General features: G+C 43.8%; 1 protein-coding gene across 1 annotated transcript; it reads right to left on the reverse strand.

Annotated features, from left to right (window-relative positions):
• fam20ca (FAM20C golgi associated secretory pathway kinase a) lies at window positions 1–26,792 on the reverse strand. The gene is made up of 10 exons (XM_053852063.1): window positions 25,728–26,792; window positions 25,045–25,229; window positions 22,456–22,534; window positions 4,431–4,523; window positions 3,160–3,275; window positions 2,756–2,936; window positions 2,574–2,683; window positions 2,421–2,502; window positions 1,987–2,046; window positions 1–1,620 (listed from the first exon to the last, which is right to left on the reverse strand). Exons 1-10 carry the CDS (start codon window positions 26,276–26,278, stop codon window positions 1,362–1,364), a joined length of 1,716 nt encoding a protein of 571 aa, XP_053708038.1. The 5' UTR covers window positions 26,279–26,792; the 3' UTR covers window positions 1–1,361.
• Window positions 26,793–27,248: the final 456 nt, after the last annotated feature.

Raw genomic sequence — 27,248 nt, forward strand, 5'->3', positions numbered from 1 at the left:
AGGGACAGCGCTTGTTTGACTTTCAGCACCATGGTTAGCGCTTTTTCTTTGTTTCAGCACCACAGACAGCGGAACTAAAAACACGACGAGGGAGCGTTCTCGCCACACACGGCGGGATCGTATTTTTTGGGTTTTTTATTTATTTTTTATTGCACACTTGATTCATTTAGTAAACAGATCTTCACAGTAACGATGCAAGAGCAGAGAACAGAAGCGAACCACTGTGCGGCGCAGCTCATCACATATTTACACGAAAGAAACAACAGAAATAGAATCGCAGACCCTCTAAATGACCAAAAGCACCTCTCCCCCAGATATGGACGCTAGCCATGTCATGTTCACGCCGCCCACTCAAACACATTCAGGTGTGTTGATGAACATCTTTAAATAAAGGTGACACCTATGCAAAAGCAATCAAACTCCCGATTAAAACAAAAAAAAAAAAAACTAATTTGGACGCAACAAATTAAAAAGCAGTGCAAATTATAGCATGAGCTGTTGCTAAAATGCTGCTTTCCTGAAGCGCTGACATAATTTCTTTCATTAATAAAGTTTGGTCAACAACAGTGGATCTGAGCTCTTTGCGATTCAATTAATAAAAAACAAACACACAACTGCAATAATTTAACAGAATATTTTTAGGTCTGAAATACAAAAAGTTGCATGTTTTTAAAGCATGTGGTGAATAGAAGTTGTGCTATGAAACTGCAAATGGAATATAAAATCAACCCATTGACCTGATGTGGAATAAGGCAACGTGAAACTATCATTTGTGTTGTTGAGAACTTTGTGTTATAACACTGTAGTAATGTGTGTCAACACATATATGTGGTCAAGCAAAATGTCTTCAACTTTAAACACAAAAATGATGAATAGCAGCAATGTCTGTAGAGCGGAATATTTTGGGTGCAATCCTAATGTAGCCATTGTGGGACGACCACACTGCAAATATTGTAGTTCCAGTGTTGAAATTGTTGGATCTTGTGACTTACTTGTTGTGGATGTTGATATGTTGGACCTGTGAGATGAAAACTAATAAACATGACGGCGGCAGCTGAGACCTGTCACATACATTTACTCCACCATTAACCCCAAACTATTGATAAAGCTCAGTTTCTGACCCTCTTTTGTGTGCGCGTTTTGGTTTTGCACTACTGACAAAGGTGAGAGTGATTTCATCCAAAAACAAGAGCGGTGACTCACTGGTCTGTGGACACACCAAAACGAAAGTCTCCATCGAAAGCTTCACATAGACACTCTCGTCGATGAAAAGTCTTTGAATTCACTGAATTCATCTTATACTTTGAGGAGTGCAGGGCGGAGGGACGTCCACTTGTCCCAGTGTTCCAAGTCCAGCCTCACTACCTGTGTCCCGGTCCCCTCTGCGTGCTCGTGTCACTGACTAGATCTTCCTCCACAACACTGTTGTAGCCCTCTTTCTCCACACAGGCGGCCAGGACCTCCAGGACCAACTGGAGCCTCCGGTCCATGGCCTGCAAGTGGGGCCGGATGAGGATGGGGGTCAGCCGGTCCCTGAGCAGAGACTCCTCCATCAGCAAGCTCAACTGATACTCCTCTTTGGCCAGAAGCTGAAGTCGTAGGTAAGTCGACTTCCTTATCCTGGAAACAAAAGAATCACAACATACAAGAATGAGTTTTTTTTAATGTACAGTAGAAGCATTTCATGAAAAGGCGCATTGCCGTGTATATTACATAGGAGAAGGATGGTGACCTCTGGTGGGAAAAGCGGGAATAACACTGTTTGAAGTGGCATTGGAGCTATCACTGCGCTTTGTCTGCAGTGGACAGGGGTCAGCATGTACGACTGCCAAGAGCAGTGTCACCTTTTGATGAAACCCTCTTACACTCTTTACGAGGATATTTTAAGCATATGAAAACACAGCGGATGCAGCATTTATAAGTCATGACAGGGAGCCATCTGCCCTGGGCTTCCACTTTAAGTCTTTTTCTGAGGAGAAGTCTGACCTGCAGCACTGGTTGAGAGGCACCAGGATGGACATCTCGTCATGAGAGTGTTTCCCAAACCTGTGAAGGAAGTCAAAATGTTAGTGGGATTTTAGAGTACAGTAAAATACTTCATGGTGAGTAAGTCTGACATCACAGACAAGCGAGGATATTGTTATGCATTTGAGGCATCTCAACATTTTTTTCCGATTTAATTCTGACCACTGAGGGGCGCTAGAATGAAGCGTAGTAGTTTCTTCCATGGTCATTCACAAAAAGCTCACTGCTTCAGTCATCTCAACTCACAGATGTGTTTTTTTAAATGCAAAACCTGTGGTTTTACGCTTTAAGATGAGAGCAAAGCATGATGGGATTGTGAGGTAGAGTGAAAGGGAGGACAAGATGGGAAATGTGTTGGTTGAGCCATGAATTTTATTGATGGAGAATCTACGTACCCTCTTCCATTATCAAGGTGAATGATGAAAGTATCGTTTCCAAACTTCTCAAAGGTTTCGTAATGATGCCGGTCCATATTTCCTGAAATCACAACACTGCTTCAGTTTGTCGTCATGAAATCATACAGTGTATGTGCTGGAGATAAAGCTGACCCATGAGGAAGTCGAAGATAGTCATGTCCATGACGTCCAGCAGTCGTGTTCCGCGGTCGTAGGGTGGTGTCTGCTTCACTTCGTCACAGTAATCTGGGTCCACCTCCCACCTGGTGAATACATGGATGTTATTTGTTTAATAAGCATGTGAGTGTGGTTGTTGTGTAGCTTCGCTCCCTCACTCTGCTTTTTTGCGCTTGTGGTACGATCGTCTCCACGGGTTCCTCCAAGTCTTGCGCTTGGCCAAGTTCAGATCTGGCAGGAAGGCCGCCAGCGAGCCTTCGATCTGGTCGGGTTTGCCACACAGCGCGTGCTCGGTGGAGCAGTAGTAGGAGCACTCGCCGTAGAAGCAGACGTTATTGGCTGGAGGACAGGAAAGTGTTTCATTTTAGATTTGAAAGCAGAAGAATTTAGACATGTAAAATAACAACCATATTTTCACAATACTCTCCTTGTCTCCATTTTCATCATATGAATGTCAGTAATTCTGGCAGAACAGAGACAACCGTCCTCCATCTTTCCTCCCAGTCCTACACTCCCACCTTGTGGTCAGCTAGTGTTACTGCGCCACTAATTTCATCACTACCTGGTGAGATGAAGAAAGTTCTCCACAGCTTCTTGTCCCGTGTCACATCCCGAATCTCTCGAGTCATGTTGACCAGCCGCCCTGCTACTGGTGGAACTCTCCGGAAGTCCAAGACTCTGCAGAGAAACATGGTGGTCATGAACATGCGCAATTGCATCTGTAGCCGCAGAAATGGTTTTCTAATGCGGATTGAAATGGAAAAGGAGAGAGGAATAATTCATGGATAATTCAGTGTTGCATTCACTGCTCGTACGGAGATTTGTGTGTTGTATTTTCTACCACAGTATTTGGAAACATCTCCTCCAGCTGTCACACCGGCTGTGAATTGGGTCATTAAGAGGATCTTTATTTTCATGTTTACCTTCAGTCAACTCTGTGCAGGTGTGCGTGGTGATCAGGTTCCTCCTGCTCGGTTGTTATCTCTCGCTCTCCGGTTTCTTTTCTCGGGCGCGCGGAACAAAGCCGCTATTGAGATTGTGTTTAGCTGCTCTCTCTGTATGTTTGCTGTCCGACTGACCCGCCGACTAAGACAGGCGACTCTCAGACAGGCGGCCTGAGGGGAGTGAGGTGAAGGTAACCCAAGCCGGGAGAGGAACGCACTCACAAACCGCCCCGTCATGCTGGACCCCCATGACAAAGGGGCACCTGTGTGTGAGTCACTGTGTGCTGAGTCATACGTTGTTTTTCAAAAGCTCACACAGCAGGTTCACGATCGAACGTGAAGTCATTAACTACTAACCCACCGAGCGGTGGCTGCTGTCCGCACCCTAAAAACAAGCGCATCTAAAGGAGTAAGAAGCCCCCTGATGGGACAGCTCTGTCCTGTCGCCTACGCAAACAACGCTGACCTCATCTGGCTGCAAGCAGAAGAGAGAGTGTTTGCTAGGTAATTACCAACCCTCGCTGCCCACACGCTGTTTATCTGCCCAAGAAACCCAAATTATCATGCTTTCTAAAGCTCCTCCGCAAAAAACTCTCCTCCTCCTGCCGCAGTTTGACCTGACGCTATATTACTGTACAACATTGTACTGCAGTACTATTACTAACAAGCGACATTTTGGGTTTGTATTTTTGTGGACTTAATTTTGTTAATTCTGCTGTTGACATCAAGAGAGGAGAAGAGGAGGGTGAAGCCAGGGTGGATCAGTCAGACAGTGTCTTGAGACAGCTCTGATATTCGAATACAAATTTGTAGAAAAATGTGTGTTGTGAAATAAATCAAACCTTACAGAGCAATATGAAAATATCAACTTGATGTCAAAAAAAGTTACCTGTCCAAATGGAAAGCAGCGATCTCTGCGTTGTGTCTCTCAAAGTCGGAGAAATAGAAGAAGTCTGGAGGTGTTTCTTGCTCCCGGGTTTGTCTGGAAGATACATGGAGGAACCGTCAATGGCTATGAAGTCTTTAAGCTGTAAAAACTGTATGCTCATTTTTGACATCCCACTTTTTCTTTTTTTATTTAGATTTGATCAAGAGTGACAAGTGGACGAGTCCCTGCATGAAAATGACACCTCAAAATGTGTAGCAACAGCACTGGAAAAAGTGTATAAATAAACTCGCACTACTGGCGAGTCACTAAGTGGAAAACGTTTTTCTATTACAGGGCGATGTCATGTGACTGGAGATATTTGAGCTCCTTCTGAAAATGTGCTCGGCTAGATATTTAGTTTTCCTGGAGGCAAGAAATCAGTGTGTGCACGAGGAGAGGAAGCTGGATGCTCAGATTCTGTTCTTCGTTTTAGCTCGCTAAACGCAGCTGTCAGTCATGATTGTGAGTCAGTGGAAGCTTAAAGCATCGAGTTGTTCTCTCAGTCTGTTTAGCAGAGACACACTCACTTGCATATTCTGTCACTAATGTTTTTTAAAACCTAGACTTTTGTTAATGATTAAAAAAAACAAACAGATATTATTTTAAATAATGCCGTGATTTGAAGTAAAGAAGTTTAAGTAATAATAAAAATAATAAAAACAATGAAAAGGAGTTACAAACCATATACTATATATGTATAAAATATTCCCCAATTTTTAAGGTTTTATTTTGGAGGAAAATTAAACAACATACAAATCTGTATTCGCCACCTGATGGCTTTCAGATCTTTGGACTTTTCCACTGTAACAATCAGATAAATAGTTTAGCTTGGTTCCTACCACTTGGCATCCGAATACAGTACCAGAATCAACTCAAATCTTCTCGCCTGTCTGGTAAAGTAGCGCCATTATTTCACAGAGAGTGATATTTAGCAGGCCTCCTTGTGTTATTGGAGGGTACCGAGTGTTCCCAAAAATGAGTCGTTTCACGTCCTAGTCATCAGAAAAGTGAATTCCTGTCACACATAACGTCCTTTAACGGCTCCTTCTCTCTATGTATATTTCATATCAAACACTTAAGTTCCATGGAAAAGACAAATCTGTGGAATTGAAATTCCTTTCAAATGTTCATTGATCGATAAATAATTTGCTTCAGTTGTCACCTTTGCTTTCTCATCTTCAGCGAGCAGCAGACTAATGGTGCTTTTATCTGGGGAAATGAAGACTGAAAAAGGATGCAGTGCAGAACTCTTAAAAGCCTAGAATAAAGGAAGATTCCCTGACATGACATGTCACTCAGCTTGGCCATGATGGGAGTCGACAAGAACGACTTGTGGACTGAAGCCAGTGTCACACAAGGATCCATCTCTCTAGCAAGTCATCTTAAAAACGAGTGCAGCTGAGGTTGTATTTCAGGACTAGCAGTGGCAGAGCGCTGGGGCGGTATAGAATTTTCAAGTGTGCTATTGTGGATTTATGACATAAAAAAAACACACACCTCCAAGACTGTAGCATGGCTTCAAGTGTTATCGAGCCGAGGCACAACGTGCTGCTCTGTTTGCGTTCGAGAGACCGAAATGTTGCCGAGTCGGCACTTCTCTTGATCTTTTTGTGGGCCAAAACATTTACAGAGGACGGTTGCGCTCAGACAGTTGAGACATCGAAGGCAGCGGCTGCAAACACGCTCTTTGCAGAAGAAACCCATGCGAGGAGTGGGGGAGTTATTTTTGAGCATAGGGCGCTGCAGAATAAAGTTTCAGAAATAATCCTATAATAATCCAGCAGTTGCACCGACATGGATTCAATTTGAGGAACTTGGTTGTGACATTGTATGGTTGAGTTAGGCACCACAATTAAAAGGTTCCAGCTTTATAAAACTCTATCAGCTCTTGCTCACGATCGAAATCACTTGCTTAGGGGTGAGGATTGGCAAGAAGCCCACAATACGATACGCATCACGATACTTGGGTCACGATACACTCACCATCACCATCTTACAGTGTTGTCATAACTCAAAATTGCAAGGGCAAATAGAGTCAGATTTTGAGCGTTTGATGTGACAAATGCGTCCTGAAACATGGGGCGTCTCCTCTGCAATTTGTCGCATGTAATCGTGGCTCTACATTGATTTTACATCAGAATCAGCTGCTTTTGTCGCTTAAATTCCATTTGGAGTTTCTGCCAGGATTTTCTGAAACACTCACGAAGCTACTTTCCCCCTGAACCCCTACCAAAAAAAGCAATAAAGCAGAGAGGAAAGTTTATTTTCTGAATTGGCGACAATAAAAACCCTACTTTTCAGTCATGTGACATAGACATCTCTCCAATCTGCACCCGTCCTCACCAGGTACATCTCTTCATATGTCCTGCTGGAATGGGTGACTTGCGTGAGTTCTGCCAGCCTCTGACTTTGTCCTTTATGATGCTTCTTTTGGGACTTTTCCTTGACAAAACACTCCTAAAACCGTTATGTTCATCCTTACCTCCATGATGCGTTATGTGTCATCTGCTCTTTCGATATTTCCATTTCATTTTACTGTGTTTGATCATGTGAGATATCATCTTTAAAAAGAGATCATTTGTCTGAAGGCTCTCATATAAGCCGCTGGTTAACATGTAGCGGAAACCCTGACGTTGGGTATCTAAAGGTACAGCAATGGCTGTGTGCATACAGACCAACCTCACATTGAAATATTCGCACTGAAGAGGAGCAGAGGCAGCAGATCTGTCTCTATTTTTAATCCACAGGAGAGTTTGACATCTATAGTCAAACCCCACTGTCCTGTGTGTGTGTGCGCTCAGATTAGCTAGCTCAAATACAGGCATACAAAACCATATTCAGCGCTTTAACGCGCGTATACAATGGACGCAGGCAGGTTTTTCAGCAGGCATGTACAACATTTATTTCCTCGGAATTAAAAAAAAAAATCCCTCCTTGTTTTGACACTTCCCTTGTTTCGCAAATATCAGTGGAGCAAAAACCTCCTACTTGACCTTTGCTTCATGTCTCCAGTTGCTCTACAGTTAAATTGCACTCTTCACAGCTTTTTTCTTTTTTTTTTCTTCTTGCTGGAGCGTTTGAGAGACCTACAAGTAATAAATTCTGCGCTCGTGTGGGTCAATGGCACCTTGTCAAGCACTCGCCGCGCCGCTCAAGATGACAGGCAGCTGGGCGGATGAAAGACAGTAGAAGAAATGGCTGTGGGATAAAACCTTTTCAGCCTGATGATTTCAGTTGGCGGGGATGAATGCGGTGGTCAAAGGTGGAGACTGTGTTTCTCAATTATAGTATACATATGTGTATTTTACATGCCTTTACGATGGCGCTCTTAATTTTCCCATCTTGTTCTAGTCAAATATGATTTCAGTGGAGACAGGGACTATGCTATTTATGGTGGATAAATGATTGACGGGTCAAACAGACTTACGACAGTACGCCGATTGATGAACGCCGTTGCTACGAACTATTGTCAATACACGTTTCATAAAGCTTCTTCGTTGATGAACTGCGTCATCAGAAGTGGGCAGTTAAATTTCCTGAAGGGCCACATTGTAAACTGTGACTGTTGTGAGGGGCCATCATGCCAAAAGAAAGATGGCAATGACTACGAAATGTGACAGAAAAAATCTTAGCTAACAAAAAAAAAATTAACCATAAAAGGTTCAATGAAAGCAAGGATATTCCAAAGTGTAATTACACCATGAAACCTATAAATACTCATTTTATATGCATCTTATTTGAATAGAAATAATAATAAAACTATGGCCCTCACATTGAAGATAAAAAGGCAATTTATTTCAAAATATATTTTGAATTTTCTTTCACCAAATTTTGAGGAAAATGACAAATGAAAAGTAAAAACAAAAATGGGGTCATGAATGTGTAAAATGTGTACAGTTGAACCAGCACTGCTAAAATGGAAACGGGGTTTAAAAAAAAAATGACAAAAAATGACAACCTATCAGTTGTAGTTGTTGTAGTTTTAGTCTGACCTCATGAGGGCTGCAAAAACACAGGCAAAGGACCGCATATGGCACCCGGGCCGCACTTTGCCCAGGTCTGCGCTACATGCTACATGCTACATGCTACATGCTGCTAGCCTTTCACTCCCTTTCGCGTCGCACCACAGACCACCTGCATTTCAGTAAATCTTTGAACAATATTATTCTTCCTTTGTGGCCTGGCGCTGGTCTGAGACCTGGTAGTTTGTGGTTGATGGTTTTGGGATCAACAGTCTAACTCACCAACATAGCTCTTCGTTGTTATCCTGATGTGGTGAAGCTGGAGCAGCAGAGAAACTCCTTATAAAGTGATGTGCATTTAAATTAGAGACTTGACTCAGCCACTCCAGCTTTCACTCCCCTGCCTCACACCAAGTCATCTCAATTTCTCCCTTTGCCGACATCAAACTCTCCCCACCAGTTTTCCCATACTTTTCTGACACTCCCCCGCCTCCTCCTCCTCTCAACTTTTTGGCTGTCTAACAGGAGTCCACAATAACGGCTGGGGGCACAAACCGAAGCCTTCAAAACCTCATCCAGCGATTTGAGAGAAGTAGCCCAACGCCGAGGGCTAGGTCACTATCAGCGACCACCAGAGTTTTCTGGCAACGTTTGAGATTGAGAAACCCCCGGAACCAGTGTTTCTCCACAATTCTGTGTGTGTTTGAGTCATGACCAAGAGAGAGAGTGACGGAGCCGATCCGACTGTCTCATCTGTCCAGATGGCTCTGAGTCACTGTCTGTATGTATCAGAAATCAGGCCATGGCTTATGGGCCTGTGAAGTCCTGCTGCTCTTAACTACACACTGTGTTTTAAGCCCAGTGTGGCTTCACAGGAAACACAACATCATCAACAAAGACCAGACTATCAAAACCTGAATACTAAGAGCTCCTCTGAAATTCTTTTAAAAGAGGATTATTCAAGACAAAGGCTCATTAAAAGTACAATTTGTATCGCCAACACCGCCACAAACAAGCTCCATCGACAGGAGGCAGCATATCGCCGTGCGTAATTCAAATGTATTTTAGATGATCTTAGAATTACATAAAAGAAATTTGCTTGCGAGTATGGATTATCTTTTCCTCATGCAACTATAATCTGATCCAGATTTAGACTTCTGTGGCTAAATATAGCGATGCATTTGTAGCGCAATTATATTCCTTCTGTTGAGCCCCAAACTGTGAAGTTAAAGGAGGTATCAGCACTGTCATGTGTGGTTTGATCTTGGATGACACCTCGCTTTTGACACCAGCTCAGGAGGAATCAGTTGCTTGGGCTCACAATTGTCGCCGTTTCACTTTGTTCTCTGAAGCAGTCGGTAAGTAACGGCCGTTGAGAATAGGCAGCTCGTGAATCCCTGACGTGCACGTTATTTTAGCAAGCTGTCAGTGTCACCCAAGGACTTCTCCACAATCAACGCCTTCGTCGTCTTTAATTATTCCTCCTCTCCTAATGTAGACCAGAAAATTAATTAACTTACTCACAACAGGGACACTTCCATGAGTCATCACCTTGGGGGACGTATGGTGGGTGTACTTGGAAACCAGGCAGCGGCTTTATCAAACTGATTTTTGTGGGGACAGAACTGCTTTGTGTTGGGTGTAGAAAGTTCCTCACAAGAGTTACATAGCTTTCTCAATGTTGTGTTGATGTGTTTATTTTTCAGGAAAACAAGATCAAAATGGTGAAAAATTTGAGACAGCAGGTCAGGTTTTTATTTATTTATTTATTTTTAAAGGCTCTTGTGATCGGCCAGAAGGTATCGGAGTTGACCGATATTAGATAGGGGTACTAGGTTTGATGTCATTTCTCTTCAAGTGTGGAAAACAAAGTGGTGATTCGATCAGATATTATACTGGTAGTGTTAGTTCTGATCGACCTTCTTGCCTCATAGCAAAATGTATCTGGCCTGTACATGGGCTGAATGTACTATGGGATCCATTCCGGATGTGGGTCACAGGCTGTTTGGACAATGGGCCACATCTGATATGGATCCATTTTCAGGCCAGGGTAGCAAAATCAAGTTGATATACACAACTGGCCGGGATACATGTCACATCCAGGTGTGGGGGAAATATGGCAGTCCGATTCCAGATAGCGATCCTGTGCAGGATACCTGTCTGGCGGATCCAGCTCGGATCTGATGCTGTGGCAAGTAGCGCGTCTGATTCCCATGCGGATCTGATGACTTGTAGCTGGATCCGGCTGCTATCTAAGTAACCCAGCTGATGGGGGTAGTTCCAATCTCTAAAAACTGGAACCAGGTCGGGAAATCCCATTTGTGGTCACACTTGGATCGTATTGGAAAATAGCGATCTGCAGTAAAGGCTGTTTCCCCAGGCATGCTAACCTCTGTAAGCTGATATGAGCGATTAGCAGGTTTATTGAGTATACTTTACCATGAAAGCAACTTGAATGAAAAGGATTCCGCATCCCATTTGTTTGAATGACAGTCCGGACCTTTCCGCTTCGCCTTTGCTAATGCAAAACACACACAACAAACAAGAGGCATATTGGTTTATCCTCGACAATCACAAGTGTTCCCGCCACAAAGCCACACCGAGGTGCATTCTCAAATCCGTCCACAGCAGATTAACTTTTTTCAATAGCACCCGTCTGAGCTGGGAGCACATTTCATGACAGGTATTGTGCGAAGGCATGAATTATGCAAAGCACCCTGGGTATTTTTGGGTGATTAGATGTCAAAACACACAAATGCAATGATTTTTTAGAACAGAGGCTTTAAGGTGTCGAGCTAGCGGGTTGGAGCCCGGTCAATAAAGGGAGACAAAAATCTCGTGGTGAATTTCTCACCCAACCCAAAAGAACTTCTACTCCAGTAGAATAATTCGATTCTGAACAGTTGTCTCCATCCTTCAGAGGCGGAGGGCGGGAGGTGGGGGTCGGGCTCCGAGGATTTTGGCTCACATAATGCGGGAAAACAGAGACCATGACACGTCCGGTCTTTAAAGGCAAACAAAAGATCAGCAAAGGCCAGAAGCACTTCCATAAAAAGAAAAGAAAAAATCAATACGATTTCAACCAGATCCGACTCAGATCTCGGCTCTTGTTTGTGCCACAGTCGTCGACCCACACATGATTTCGAAGGGCATTAGCATCAGTGTTTGTCTCTCATGGGGAAGCTGATCGGGAGTGACAAGGAAGCTGGAGCTGCCTTCAACAACACAGTGTTATTTTAAGTTTCGGGAAGGCAATGCTTTAGCAGCCAAGAACTCTGCGTTTAACACAGTTATTTTGGATGATTGGGATGAAATGAGCCTCTTACTTTTCCCTGATTAACAGGCCATTATTCTGCCGTTTGAAAATGATTCTAACGCGATGATTGTTTCATATTTTCTGGACAGTTCTTCTGGGTTATTGGGCCCTAATAACTGGATATTCACGTCTACATTTTTCCAATGCAATAGTGCCACTGTGTTGAACTCAATGCCTGGGGGCCAAACCCTGAAGATTCATTTTATCAGGCCCATACAGCTTGTAATGGCTGACAAAAGGAGGAGTTCGCTGAAGGATAGTGAAGCTAATGCATGTATCTCTTATGATGCAATACAATTCCAAAAATCTAAATCACATTCTGCTTAGACTTCCTTTTAAAGGAGCATGAGTTAAAGACTGTTTTCATCGACATACATTTTGTTTCAGCCTCTAATTTAGACTTAAGTTTTATGTGTGTCTGCCAGGCAACCTTTCCAGGGTGTCCCCTATCTCTCACCCAAAGTAGCCAGCACAGGCTCCAACCTCCCACGACTGTATGGAAATAAGCGGCAGCTTTGTTTGACATTAAACACCAGCAACACATGCTCCCAGCATGAAGCATGACAATACAACAACAAATAATGAATAGAATATCAGCCGTAATTGAAATCCATCTATTTTCTTGCGAGCAGTTACCATGCAATTTTAAATAGACCACCATCGTTTCCAAAAGCGACCGGCTGAAACGCCGAACCCGCAGCGATTACAGTACGCGTGGGACCGCCGTGGAAACCTGCACAGCGGTGAGCATTTATTTGATCATTGCTAAGCAGTTCCTGAGCAGCGCGCGCATCAATTAGGGAAAATTATGTTCAATCCTGTTATGAATTAATTTTCCAGTCTCGCAGCACCCAAACACATACTGCTGGGTTTGTTTTCCTAATCACCATAAAGGATATTGCATTGACTTCCATTCCTTCCCTGAAAGCCATTAGTTATCAGCAGCGTCACTGCGACCTCCCTGTAATGTTAGGTTTTGTTCTCCCACTAAGAGAACACAGTAGTCTGGAGACACAGATGCATATTCACCTGCATGCTGTCTGCTCCACTTCTCTCACTGACAGAGCAGCAGATATGAACTCAATTCACTCGCCAAGCCGTAATGCATCCGGACTTGCCAAAAAACTTCACTTTCTTTCCTATTCTTTCTGTTCCTCCAGCGCCACAAGACTTGTTCAAAATCCGAAGCTCCGACTGTTAATCTGTCACCCCATGTGATGAGAAAAGATTTATATTAGGCCTATTCTTGTCTTTCCTGACGATGATTTACTGTTTCCTGAAATGATTATGCACAGTAGGAGGAATCCCCGGGGCATTGCATTTTAAATGAAAATTTCAACAAGCTCTGCTCGAGAAAATGAGCCTTTGTGAGCTATGCAGTTCCTTTTTTAATACTCGTTCATAACCCATCAATATCAATGACTCAGTGTTGCAACTGTACCCTACAGGAGGGATCTTTAGAAACGTGGTCTCTTAAGGTTGAACCAGACCAGATTACTTCATTGATCCACCCAAACTTCCCGAAACGGAGATTGAAAATGGAGGTCAAGCGATGAGCAGAGAGAGGTGAGCCGCTCCTCGGTACAGTGAGACCTGCCAGACTGTCGGTGCAGAAGCTCAAAAACAAGCGCCCGTGCTTAGTTTCTGCCACCACTGAACTTTCCTCTTTCAGTCAACAGCCTTGTTGTGCTCAGTGGTTTTTGGTCAGATGCTGCTTTCTAAATAGAAACCATCTATCAGAGGGTAAGTGGTGGGTGAGAGATGTCATTGTGGTCATGAGTGGATGATGGTGGCGGAGGCGGAAGTGGTGACAGCCCTAGACGCTGGGATGGAATGTGTGCTTATGTAAGTTGTAAGAATGAAGTTGAAAATAAATGGAGAAAGTTTGGCCCACAAGTCTGTTTGTCTGCTGTGTATAAAATAAAAAATAAAAATCTCATTCACTAGAGACCTGAGGAATTTGTTTGTACGGTTCTGTGAGAATTTATTGCTGTTCAAGTCTGTCATTATGGCTGAAGTTGAGTCTGTAAGTATGCTCAATAACATTATGAAGAGGGAACATTGTTGGGACATGTGCTGTTCCTATTGAAGGCATTCATTTAAGTGTACCGTCAAACATCACTGCACAATAATGACATTAGGGCTTTTAAGATTATAGCATTTAAAATAAGGGCCTCGGTTGGTTTTGAGAAGTGGTGGGGACGATGACTACTTCAGATTAGGCTATTTATTACATGCTGTAAGTGAAATATATATATATATTTTTACTTTTGTAAATATTTATCCTTCCACCTGAATCCCTCCTCAGTGTGAGTTACCTTTTGTCCACTTCAGACCACCGTAGGTCAAGCTACATGGGAGCACTTACGTCATAACTGTCAGAATTTTCTATATAACTGATAATAACTTGGGTTACGATGGTTTACAGGATTTATGTCTGGTAGGGACCAAATGACCTTTAGCAAAAAGGTGGAGTGGGCACCATGAACCCATCCCTTCCTAAACTGCATTAAAAAGTGCACTTAACAAATATGTTTTTTCAATCTTCAAAAATATGGTCATATTCAAAGCAAACACAGTTCTTTTCTGCATTTTCTGCGAAGCCATATTTTGTTTCCCATTTACTGTCAAATTAAGAGTGCGCAGTGTTTGTTTGAATGCGGGCCACTGTGGTCGACATCACCCCCTCCAGTACCGGAAAGTGTACTGCACAAGAAAGCACTTCCTTAGTTAAGAACAATTTTGGTTCAGACCCGGAATTAAACAATGCTTTCTGAGGGAAAGCTACGTTGGCATCACTGTGGTTCAAAGGCCATGTTAATGAGTCAGGATATTAAAAATAATGTATTGCCCTGACAACAGTTTGGTAGCTAAAAATCAATCTGCGGTCTTGAATTTATTTCATGCATTTTACCCCCAGTAAGCTGAAAAATCATCACAGAAGGTTGTTGAGAAACCAGCAGTTATGGTCACATGGCATATAATTTTAGGAAAACCAGGGGGCAAAACATTGTCCGCCACTTTCTTTTTTTATAACGTGTCGTGGATATTTATTATCGAGTGAGTGACTTGAACTGCATTTGAAAGACTTGGGTTCGATCAACTGGAAGTACAGAAACAGCTGCAGCCCTGACTGAGAGTCCGCTGGCACCTCCAGCACAGAGGCCCCACTGTTTGCACCGCTGCAGCCCAAAACAGCAGAAGGGGCTGCTGTGTGGGAGGAGAAGGCTGACCCAGGCAAACCCCTGGATCAGGTTCCAGCCTTTTTGGCACTTTGATACCAGACCTGGCCACGGCAGCCCTGTTCCACATCCTGCTCTGACAATGAGCGAAGCCCAAGTTAGAACTCCTCCAGTTAAATTGCCGGACAATGACAGCATTCTTCCCTGCTCTCAGGAGGAATAGGGGAGTCACACACCGCCTAATTGCCACCTTGCATGGACATGCATGGGCCGACCCCACAATGGGTGCATTAACCTCCATGCATGGTATCGCGAAAAGCCCAAGTTACAGAGCCACAATGGTCCCTCTCTTTGTCGCTTTAGAAGAGCTATTGTTTTATTTTCCACCGCGGAGACCCAGTCAGGCGGGCTGTGATGGATCTACCTGGGAAAGGTCATTACGCAACGGCCGCTCTCTCTCCGGTTCGATTTTGCGTGTGGTCTCATTGACAACAGCTGACTTTCTTTTCAGTCACCAACATCAAAGCATTTAATGCTTTTACGCTCAAGAAATCCCCGCTGATAAAGTGCACGAGACTGCATGTTTCAGAAGCTGCCTTGGGATACAAACTTGTGAGACACAAGAGGACTATAAATCTATGCTGGAATGCCATCCTGTTCTTTAAAAAGCAGTTGAAATGTCGGGGATTTATTTCCTGGGGGGGAAATAATTCCAGACAAATGTTGAAGCGACATTCCAACTGGGAACCTTGTAATTCCCCTATACAATGTTATAAGGTGTACTGGGGCAACAAAACCGCAGCGTCAAAGACAAGGCCTAATAATGCATCACATTTTCAGATGTGGTCGTTTGAAGGGCATGTAGTGTTTTTACTGCTACGCTAGGAATGTTGCGAAGAGCGGGTGCTAGTAAAGATAGCCGCGGCACGTAACGCTACATTAAAAAGCAAATTATTCTATGAGCACATGAATAAAAGTGAAGTGAAATAAATAAAAACAATGACTGAAATGAAGAGCAACATGTGATAAAATATGGGATTATCATATGGAGAAAATGGAAAGCAAGAAAGTTCACGTATAAAAGCTGAGAAAAACAGATTTTAACTGAAAAAGTCCAAAGTGTAATGAACGCAACTATGGTTGGCTAGTTGGGGCACATTTGTTCAGTTCTTTAAGAGCAGATTTAAAATCTTCTTCAGAGCCCAGCGTAAATCAATATAATCTCATGTCTGTTTACATTAAATGATTTGAAACACACTGGTTAACACACATGGTGACACTAGACAAAGAGAGAGGAAACTCTAAAAATATAAACGAATGAGGCGCGATGAGAGACAAGTACAGGATTAGCACCGCCTCAGTGATCTTGTCCTGCGAGGAGCACGGAATGGCAGCAGAGAGGGATGGTCAAAGAGAGGGAGAAAGGGATGGCGAGGGATGAAAAGCACTTCTTCCTCAGGAGTTGACCTAGTAAAACATTTATGAGAGAGTGTGTTGGAGAGAGGGTGCATGTGGCGGAACTGCGAGAGGAGACTGAAATAAGAAGAATCCCTATGTGACTCTCAGTGTTGGAGGTAAAAAAAGGGTCTGTGTGGGGACTGAAATGAATTCAAATGTGAAGGATAGGAGTTGGTATTGAAAGGTTTGAGTGAGCTGGAAATGTTGAGATGAAGGAAAGAAGGACATGAAGGCTAGGAAGGACGATTGGAGGACCTGCTGTTGTGAAATGCCGAAAGGAGAAGGCAAATATACAGCTGAAGAAAAGAGGGATGCAAATATTTATCACTTAATTATGGCTCAAAAATGAACCTCCACATCTTTACTTAGATTTAATTCCCTTCACGACATTCAGCAACTCGCTTTTCATTGATCGCCGAACGTTTGTCGTGGCTCAGTGCAGCCGGTCAAGAAACTTTCCTGCGCGACATGGGCGAGATAAAGGACTCATTAGTTTGTTCTATGGATTGAAATGTAATAATCTCCCAACCCCACGAGTGTATTTGTCTCAGGTTAAATGATGAGAGTCGATCTGAGAGAGAAAAACCGAGGCTCTGTAAGATGATCAGTCCTCAGCCACATTAGAGAAGATTAAAAGTCAACTGAATGTGACCTGCTGAGGAAGTCTATTAGCAAAGTGACTGCTGGATGGCCAGATAGCACAATAACAAGGATGAGGAATTCATGAGGGCGGTGCTCCCACATTTCACCACTGACAAGGCTGTTCTAAATATTAATACAGAGTCATCTGGGAATATTGAAAATCAACAGTAGCTGGTGCAATCGAAGGCTTTAGAATCTTTGAAAACAGGATACAACACCTGCAGGTGTGGGAAACTGAATCTGCTACCTTGCTGGCCAACCTTTCAACACACAAGCTTTTTGGACTACATCAATGAGTTCTCGAACTATCGAGATCGTTTTTCACACAGCGGTGCAAAATAGTGAGAGTAATCACTTTGTATTCTCATGTACTTTTACTTCAACAGACCTTGAGGCAACACAAGATTGGAAACTTTGAGTTGTAGTTCAGATTCACCCTCATGCTGACTGATGGTCATGTCACTTTTTCACTCTTAAAAAGTGTTTTTTTCTTGTCTCTAGTGTTCAAATTACAGATACTCATGGAGTATGACAACTACGCATCAAAATAAATGTATGTTTGCCAACTTATGGCTAGTTAAGATCAGTAATGGAAGAGTAGCCAAGAGTAGCAACAAAATAAAAATGTTTGAAGTTATTTAAAACGTTTCCATAATGGCTGCCAGGCGCAAAACAATGAATGGAAAAGGCAATAAGGACTACAAAAATGGCTTCTAGTGTGCTCTCGGCAGGCTAGTATAAAGTTTCTGTATTTGTAATGCAAACTGTGTTTGATCTGGACTTGGACCCGGAGTCAAACCTATTCAAGTGGAGGGTGTAGTCATTTGTCAGCCTCTTTTTGATTTAGCTGTCGATAACTTTTTCAGTATGTAAACACTATTCTTCCTAACGATTTGTATTTATTCTTGCTTATATCTGTTAAACTAGTCCTAGCGCAGTGTTGTATGCAGCCATGCTAATGACTTGCACCTCACTCGAAATGTGCTGTTTTACATGGTGAGAGCGACAAGAACAAACTACAAAAATGGCCGAAGCTCTGTGACTGCGACCCTTAATACTGTTATTTATCAATACAAAGAGTGTGACTGAGACCCTTGATGTTTCTGTCATGTTACCATCTACTGTATGGCTTGAGAAAGCATTAAAAAAAACATGTCCTGGGTGATGAAGACGAACACCCACATGTGCACAAGTCCTCCATTTATGAACAATCCACATGTGATTCTCTCGGATTGTCACTGATTTCAACACTCTGATCCAGACAAATTGCTCAATGTCCTGAGCCGCCTGCTTGCTTCACTCTGACTACTCCTGTGTGTGAGTTGGGAAGCTCCTCAGACGGAGGGCGTCGCTTGTTGTCCAGTACTCGCAACCCAAATCAGGAGAGGATTGACATTAGCTTTGAATAGTGAATAGTCTGGATTTACTCGTGTAATCGTTACCTTCTCTGGAAGCTATGCCTGGATTTGACTGAAGGAGCTCAGCTGTGGTTTGGCCCACTGCATGTGGGTTTTCCGGCACCAGCCGTGGGTGATGGAGGGTGCCTGAACTCCGTCACCCCCCCCCTCCTCCACCCACATTCACTCTTAATGCATCAAGTGTGCGGACAATTGTGTGCACTTGTGGCAGCTGTGTGAACAGCTGTCTTCAGTCACACGCTTCATCTGTGCGAGCCCATTGTGAGCTCAGACAGTATCTCTCAACGGTGTGCACAGTTCATGCAATCCAGCTGACTCCCATTGTCCTTCTGGGAGCTCTTCAACACCTCTGAGTTTAGCACTGTTCAAAGCAACAGGTTATTTACAGGAAGACTCTAAATCATTTAAAGGTTCATCAAGTCTTGACAACTAGTTACAGGGCGTTTTCTGAAAATCATCTGCCTTGTTGTTAGTAATCTGACTGTGGTCTAGACGCTCCACGCCACACCGCGCTGACATTACCTCACACGCGGAGGTAACGTCTCATTCAGAAGAGCTTGTGATTTACCAGTTGGATTTATGCCACCGTGACAAACAGGTGGGTGGAGGCTTGCTCATAATTAGCAGGGATTTACGAGGATATAATTTCGCAGATTCATGGAGGGACCTCGCGATGAAAGGTGCGGGCTGGGTTCTGGGAGGATTTGCTGTCGGGTTTGAATCTGCACTTAGAGTCCAACTAACTCTGGCTTTCGTGATATTTTAGAAGTTGTAAATTGAATAAGCCTTTTTGTTACTCTCATCGATTCATTTGAAACAGTAGTACGTGGTGATACTACTGTTTTTATGCTGGTTACATTCTTGGATTTTGGTAAGAAGAAGAAGCTTTGCAAGAATAATCTTTTTTTTCACTTTTTGGTTTACTCTGGTATCATTGGAAGACCCTAAAGTAGGGACGTCCTGGACGCAACACAAACGGAGGTTCTTCCAAACGGCTACTCTTCCAAGACGTCTAACCTCCTTCATTGTGTTCCACTAGTCATTTTACAGTATATCTAGTATTGACCATACTGCATTGAACACATAGTGTGATGTCATCAGCAAGCGACAGCTCTGACTTGTTTTGGTGTGTTCCATGTGTTGTAAAAACTTATAATATTAATTTGAAGTTGTATGTGAAAATAGACATAAAATTCTGCTGCAAAAGTGCATGGCAAACATCACCTGAAGGTGACATTCCGGACACATTCTGCAGGCTCAGCACCGTAATGTGTGAGGCAAACTTCACCGCGACCTCCACGCTGGTGCTTGAAGGCTGGTCTTGTAAACAGCTCGGCTTACTATTAACTCACCTAAGCATTTTGTCAGAAAATGCATACAAACAAGTATGCAAAATATGGATGATCCTGACTAGCAAAGTACAGCCTAAGTTCTTAACACTTGCAAGACTACTTCAACAGATATTTTTATATTCTTTTGTTCTTGTGACCGTCATCCAGTTTGAAACCTGGCATTGAAAACGCCCACAGAAACATCTCAGCAGTAACTTCCTTCTCTCATGGTTCAGAGGGAAAAAAAAAAGTCATGCATTTTTCATTTTGGTGCAGTTCAGATTAGAATGAGTCTTCTGAACCTCGATGTGTTTCTTCGCCGCACGGCTCTTTTCGATCTGCCCCGGTTCCTGATGGAAACCTGCAGCGTCAGCTCCACTGTTGTAGTAGTTCGGTGCTCGATATATGAGTGTCTTTTAGATTTCTACAACTTCACTGGAAAAAAAAAAAAAAAAGCGAGGCGCAATCAAAGTGTGTAAATGTGCGACTCAATTTTCCCGCACTTTGCATGTGAATCAATAAAACAATCATGAATGTTTCATGGTCGGATCGATGAGCGGCGGGGGCTGGAGGCAGATTCCAGGTTTCATTACATTGTTCCGGTCCTGATGCCGCTCAGCATAGAGGGCTGGTTGGGGAATGTCAATTGCACTTCTGTTGTGTAAGAACCCCGCACGCGATAAATTTGCATGTTGCCGACGACACGACAGACCCCCGTGGCTTTACTAGTGCCAAGAGCCCGTCTTGTCAAAACGAATCCAGCTCACGCAGATGAAACACAAGCATAGGATGTGTACCGATTGCCAACGGTGCATAAACATGGAATGATTGCAGCAAAATGGGCATGTGTGCCCTATATACAATCCATGTTCAAGCTAAGATCTTTGCCTGTTATGAGCCCTGTGTGCCATTTTAACAGTCCCCCGAAGGACATGTACACAACAAACAAATGATTAGAGTTATTTCTACCACTATTGCGATGAATAAAACATTCCAAATCCACCAAGAATAAATCTCCTGAAAATGATTCTGCTTCGCCTTATATCTCTCAATTCCTCATGGCAGGAGCTTCATAAACAACAGGCAGGATCTTGGCAAAGAGTGGGCAGGGATGACACGAGAGTCTGGACTTGCGTTGTGACTCCGATCCAGCTGGAAGATCCACTTCCTTTGAGGCTCAACTGTTCTCCATCTGTCTGAAGTATCGCCGCTTCTGATCTGTCTCCCATTATTCCGAGCTCCTTCTCTTTGCACGTCTTGCTTCCTTCGCAGCTCCGATGTTTGCGCTCAGCATGGGGCTCAAATGAACTTCTGAGAAGACTTTAAAATCTTGATTCCTCACTAATGGCTAAAAGACTCAGAAGATTTCAGTCCTATATTAATTGGCTATGATGAGTAATATTGAGCAACACAAGGATGAGAAACACTGCGACCTTAAGCACCAAAATATGGTCTGAAAAATAAATCCAGCAACTTCTGCCGAGAGTCTGGCAGCGCAGTAAATCACAAACACAACCTTGAATTAGTCTGACAGATCAAATCCAAGATGAAGTCTGAACTTTTTCCCACAGCCGCACAGAGAGAACATATTTCGGGGGTGTCTGGCGAGCTGTCAGACCAGCCGTCTTCTCGCACACGTGAGGAAAAACACCTGAGTTTAGCTTTTCAAACTCAAACTTAAGCACCACCTGAGATGAACTTCAGCAGAAGCCAATGCTAAATCGAGCCTTTTGTCTTGAGATTACAGCATGTGGGATGACAGATTGCCTCAATGCAAATGATCACAAACTGTTGCGGTTATTAACAACCAATATGTTTCTTGATACTGAATACTTTGTCAGTGCTCATCCATGAGGCTTTTAAGTTGACAATATGGACTTTTTTTTCCCGGAACTTTCCGCACTTAAAAGGCAACATACGGCGTCATTGCAAACAGTGGAACTGCAGTCACTTCAGTTTCGTACCTTTTCAGCTTTTAAGAAGCCGCTGACCCAACCTTTAGTGAACTTTTCTGCCTCTCCATATATCAGAGGAGATGCAGCTCTTCAAGCTGATGGAAAAATGAATAGCTGTGAACTCTTTTTGCTCCCACTAACGGGACTCATCACAAGGTAGATCAGAACAGCCTGTCAAGGCGTGACTGCAGTTTCCAGCCCTTGTCTCCAAACCGAAAAAAAAAGCAGCAGTTTCTTTGTCTTCTCCTCCTATTTTCTCTCAAATGAGCGACTCTATAATCCAAGCAAACCTTGCCATTACTTTTGATCACAGCCCAGTTGGCTTGGACGCCATCAAAGCTGGCACTGACTCAGACCAGGGTGGGATTTTTAAACCTCTTCGCCAGCGTATTTGTCTCCCTTAAGACGTCTTTTGAGGGCTCAACGCTCATTTAATGAACAAGTAAATCTGTTAATGTTAGTTAAAAGACAGATCATTTCCCATCCGAAACGCAATCGCAGGCATGCACAACAGTTGTCATTGTCTCATGCATGGTCTCTCACAGGAGAGTATTTAAAGGTCAGAACTGTATGAGAGGAGAACTCAGCTGTAAAACTGTGGCATCGGTTGAACAAACGTCAATGTCCCCAGACTCATGACCCAGACTGGCATCGCACACATGTAGGTCACAGCACACACACGAATAATCGCGCTTTAATTCAAGGCTGTTGTTGAAACTTACTTCATTGGTTTGAACAGCGCTTGTCCGTAGTTCTGGAAGGTCATGATCAACTTCAGCTGGGTTCCTCCGGACTTCATTGCTGGAAGAGGCATACGAGGAGCTAGTTATTGACCCTTTCGAGAAACCCCATTCACTCGCTGCTCCACAAAAACAGCATATCTGGACTCTCATGTTGATTTTACGGAGCACGGTTTATCTGCTTTGGCTAGATTGTTTATTGTTAATAGCAGATTTTATGTACTTCTAACCAACTCTCGCAACCACAACCATAAAAGGTTGCTTTAGTAAACACATGACTGGAGTCATTACCACCATTTTTATTCTATATTGTGCGGTGCTAATCGCACCCACTGACTGCAGTCAATACTGTCCAGGTGGTTTTTACAGAGGCTGAATGCATTTTTCAATAGGCTTTCAGTCGACAACAGACTCCAGCTGAGCGCCTGGATGTGCGGCATAATCACGACAAAAGAATACTGTGAGAGCACTAAGCCTCCACAAGTACCAGATTTGCTGCAGGTCAAGTGGACAGTGCCCTGACAGTGCAAGTTTGAAGATTAAACTTGAAGAGGATATAATGGCATGAGTGACGTAAGACATGGAGGCAGCGACTTTGAAACCGTAAGCTACAATTCTGGTGGAACTAACCTCGATTCCAGGGACTGTGATGAAGATTTTTTTTTTTCTCTTATCAAACAACAAGGTAATCGTCTTTGTGATCCCAGTGAGTTGCTATTTGAAATAACCAAGTCCAGCATATGTCTTGTAATATGTAGTGCCAGGTCCACAAACTAACATGCTGGAGCCGCTACTGTTAAGGACTAGCTGGGTTGCCAGACTCAGAGTTGCCTAAATGTACAGGTTTGGAGCCAAAAATTGACTTTTGTGTTGTACTTATTTCAGCATTAAATTTGATTTTGTGTATTTACGGGCCACATTAAATGACTTAGCAGGCCGGAGTTGGCCCCCGGGCCTTCAGTTTGACCCTCCAAGCTCTGAAAATGAGGCGAATATATGTTTCAAATTTGATTCCAGCAAACCTTTTCAACTACTGTCTCCTGTTTTTATAAGCTAAGAATGGCACCAGACTCAGGATGTGATGGTTTAACTTCCCCCGGGCCTCAAGTCTGAGTGTGACAGAAAATAGATATCAGGTATCTGTTAATCTTACAATCCTTTGCTCTTTCTGAGCAGAGATTAATCATCGTCCGTGTCGTCTTTCCTACACCGCTGGTCTTTCAAAAAGCTCCAGGCATCCCCAACAACATCAGAGTCCGCTGGCATGGCGTGATGATAAATCCACTGTGTTCTCACCTGTGCCACCTCGCGATACCGTCCCGATGATTTATGAGTCGCACTGATGCCTTAACAAAAGGCCACAGCGTCCGCTGACGGACACAAAGAGGGACAAAGGGAAGGGGAGGGTGCGACAACTGCAGTGCTGAACACAGAAACTTTCTAGCGTCTGTGACTGGTGATTTTCAGGAGACAGAAGAGTGGTGCCAATTAAAGAGGAAAGCTGCATTTTCTGCTGTGTAAACAGGGTGTTTTATAGGTGTGTCTGGTCTGAAACTTAAAAAAAGCTAGTGCAAATTTTAAAGTCTCTTCAATCGGGTTCTGCCGCCACTGGTGATATGCTTCATTTAGAAGGGTGTTTTGCGAGTGTAGGTCTGGAGGCAGGTCCACACACGTGTCTCGCATGTCTCTCACACACATACTATTTGATGCATAAGGAATCCATATCAGGTCCCAGGAGAGACGGCTGCTGAACAGACTTGTAAACCTGCGCACCCAAGCAGAAATGAAGGGGACAATTGTGGCCTCTTTTTCTATAGTGTGATTCTTCGAGCAGAAATATCACAGCGTGTTGAACCGCTCCCTGGAAGCGCTTTGAAAATCACAACACAAAAGGATGCAAAGAAACGTTGATGTGATGCAAAACTTCACCACATAAGGAGTTTGCAAAGCCTGAGCTTTAATGACACGCACAACGCCCTCACTTTGAAGTGACTTGTGTTTGTATCAGAAGCTTACTATCCATTGCTCACGTATGTCTGCAGGGAATGTATTCATGACACTACTGCTGGTAATTTAGCATTTCTTTCTGCACTGAAACAGTTGGTGGAAGATCCACACTGTACGAGACATGAAGCCACAGAGAGGCAGAGTCGTGTTTCGACATCTTTCCTGCTAGCCACAGCAGCTACGGTCAGATCCAGCTCTGCTGGGACAATCGGAGTTCTTTATTGCTTGGCTTCTGAGAGGCAGCAGTGCTCTCACACCAGTGACAGATGTTGTGATGATGCTGTTGGTATTTTGGGTTTAGTGTGGAAGAAACAAATTAACCACATGGCAGACGACTAATTGAGAAATGAAGCTTGCAGCTGGGAACGCAGTAGTTGCTGCACAGGTGAGTCCCATCATAAAAAGAATGCAATCTGTGACTGCTTTTTTGTGGAGGGTTTTGTGAAGCATTCTGTGTGTACTGTATGAGTATATGGTTCAGAGTTGTTGTCCTAATAAGAATGACTTAAAACCTATTTTTACAGAGGTGTTTTTGGGGGCACTTCTAATGCTATTCCTACTCACCCACGCTGGTTATCTTCTGGTTGACCAGGTCTTTCAACAGAGCATCCAGCACTGGGTTGTGTCTTGAGTAGAGCTCGTAGCGGTTGATCCCGATGTGGAAACGTAGCCAGTTTGGGTAAGACTCCACGGACACTTCCGACATGGGCGTGAACTCTTCATCCTCCTCGTTTCCGTCATCAGTTTGCCTGTACAATAAGTTGGCAGGGATTAAAACAATGAGGCCATGCTGTTAAACTGTTTGACCAAAGCATGAAATATGAATGCCTGATTTGTCATTTGTAACTGTGACATCCAGCATGTGAAAACAGCTGGTTTATAGTCTGAAAGTTGCATGTGAAAACATGATGACAGCAGGGCAGATGGTGAGTAAAGAAGATTAGTGGCAGCAAATGTTTCTATTATGGACTAATGTGATTGTTTCTCCTTGTTTGTCTCTGTCGAAAGTGCGACTGGATCACTTAGATAAAATGGTCTATTGACTGGTGAGTCTCTGAGACAAATGAAGAAATATAAACGGCATAGGAAATGTTGGAGTCAGTAGAAATATGTATGAAATAAAACTCAATATATTGGTGTCAGTGTAGAAAGATCGTTTACTGAAGAAATAGGTCTGGTAATTCTGTTGAAAATGATAGATTGAGTTCATATATATATAGACGGACAGACTGTTTTTTTTTACTTACCATCCCTGCCCCCCTGTTGCTTTGGGGTAAAACCTGATGTCTGTATTGACGTTGAACAAAGTGTCAGCGTCGGTGAGAGCAGGAAGGTCGATCTTGTAGAGAGGATGCTCGAACAGCGCGGTCAGTCGGGAGACATCACGGGCTGGAACTGTCCGAGCTGCGTCCCTGATCAGCGGCTTGTGCTCCTCCGTCTTCCCCACCGCGAGTCCCAGGCGCCGGGCAGCCTCTGCTCTCCCCCCGGCTGTCGCCGTGGTCTTCTCTAAAGAGTGCGACGTGTGGTTGGAGCCCGGCTCGCTGCTGAAATCCTGCAGGATTCGCAGCGTGTGCTTGTTAGGCCAGCCCGCCTCGGCCGCGGTCCTGACGCGCTGCTTGCCCCAGCCCTGCGCCTCTCCGGCCGGGTGGTGAGCGCACTGACAGCCGGCGTCGTCGCTCTCCGCTCCGCGCTTCTCCAGCTTCGGTAACAAGTCTATCATGATGTGCATTGTGCACGCCACAAGAAACACCATGAGTAGCAACACTCTGAATCTACGGAACATGATCATCTTTATCATAGTTGGGTGTAATAAGCATTGAGGTGCGATAAGCAGCGGTGGTGAAATTGCGCACGCAATCTACGTCAAACACTCCATGCTTTTCTCTGTCCGACTCCGACGAGAGTTATTTTATTCCAGTTAGATCAAAGGACATCGTGAGTCCACTTTGCAAAGAGAAGGTCTGCCAGTCATTCATTCATGTTGGTGACTGGATGAGCCGCGCTATTCTTTCCTCCAATCTTCTGCTCGAAGTTATGTTTCAGAGTCTGTTCCTCAGTCGGACGAACGTTAAATCTCCTCCTAGACAGTCGTCGCGTTGTTCCTCAATCGAAGTAAATATTCCGAGGAAATAACAGGTGATGCGCGCGGGTCCGCGGCCAGCAGGTGCAGGTTGTCCCGGGTATCATTCGTCCTCCTCGCGTCGCTTTGTCTTCCGTCCAAGTGTTGGTCCGCGGTGGGTGTGTTAAGTATTGTGATGGAAGACCTCTGAGCCCAGCCTCGGTGGCGTCACGAGCCAGAGATTGGCTGCACATACAAGCAGCGGTGGATGTTCGCGGAGCAGAAGATTCTGGGAGGAAGCTGCTGGTGGCTGCGGCGTGTGCGCCACTAGAGGGCGGGGAGGAGACAGCTGGACCGGGGAGAGGGCTCGCAACAATAACAAGACCTGAAGTCAAACTAGATATTGGATGCACCTAGATCTAGATTTATGCACTGTAATTTGAACATTATAGTGTGTATATTATTTCGTTTATTTTATTTCGAACTAGAAAGCAGTTTGGGTTTAAACTAGGTTTGAAATCTTTCGCTATTAGGGCACAAAGAATTTACATTACTATTACTATTTCTATTACGATTCTCATTTTATCATCCTACTTCTGACACCACTTGCTTTGAAAAAATCAGAAAACAGATCAGGGAACCAAAGAGCAGGCTCTTGCAGTTTCTCTCGTTGCAAATGTAATATGTCTCACCTTTGTTACGTTTGAAG

Source organism: Synchiropus splendidus, chromosome 19 (genome assembly GCF_027744825.2).
Source record: "Synchiropus splendidus isolate RoL2022-P1 chromosome 19, RoL_Sspl_1.0, whole genome shotgun sequence".
NCBI classification, from domain to species: Eukaryota; Metazoa; Chordata; class Actinopteri; order Syngnathiformes; family Callionymidae; genus Synchiropus; species Synchiropus splendidus.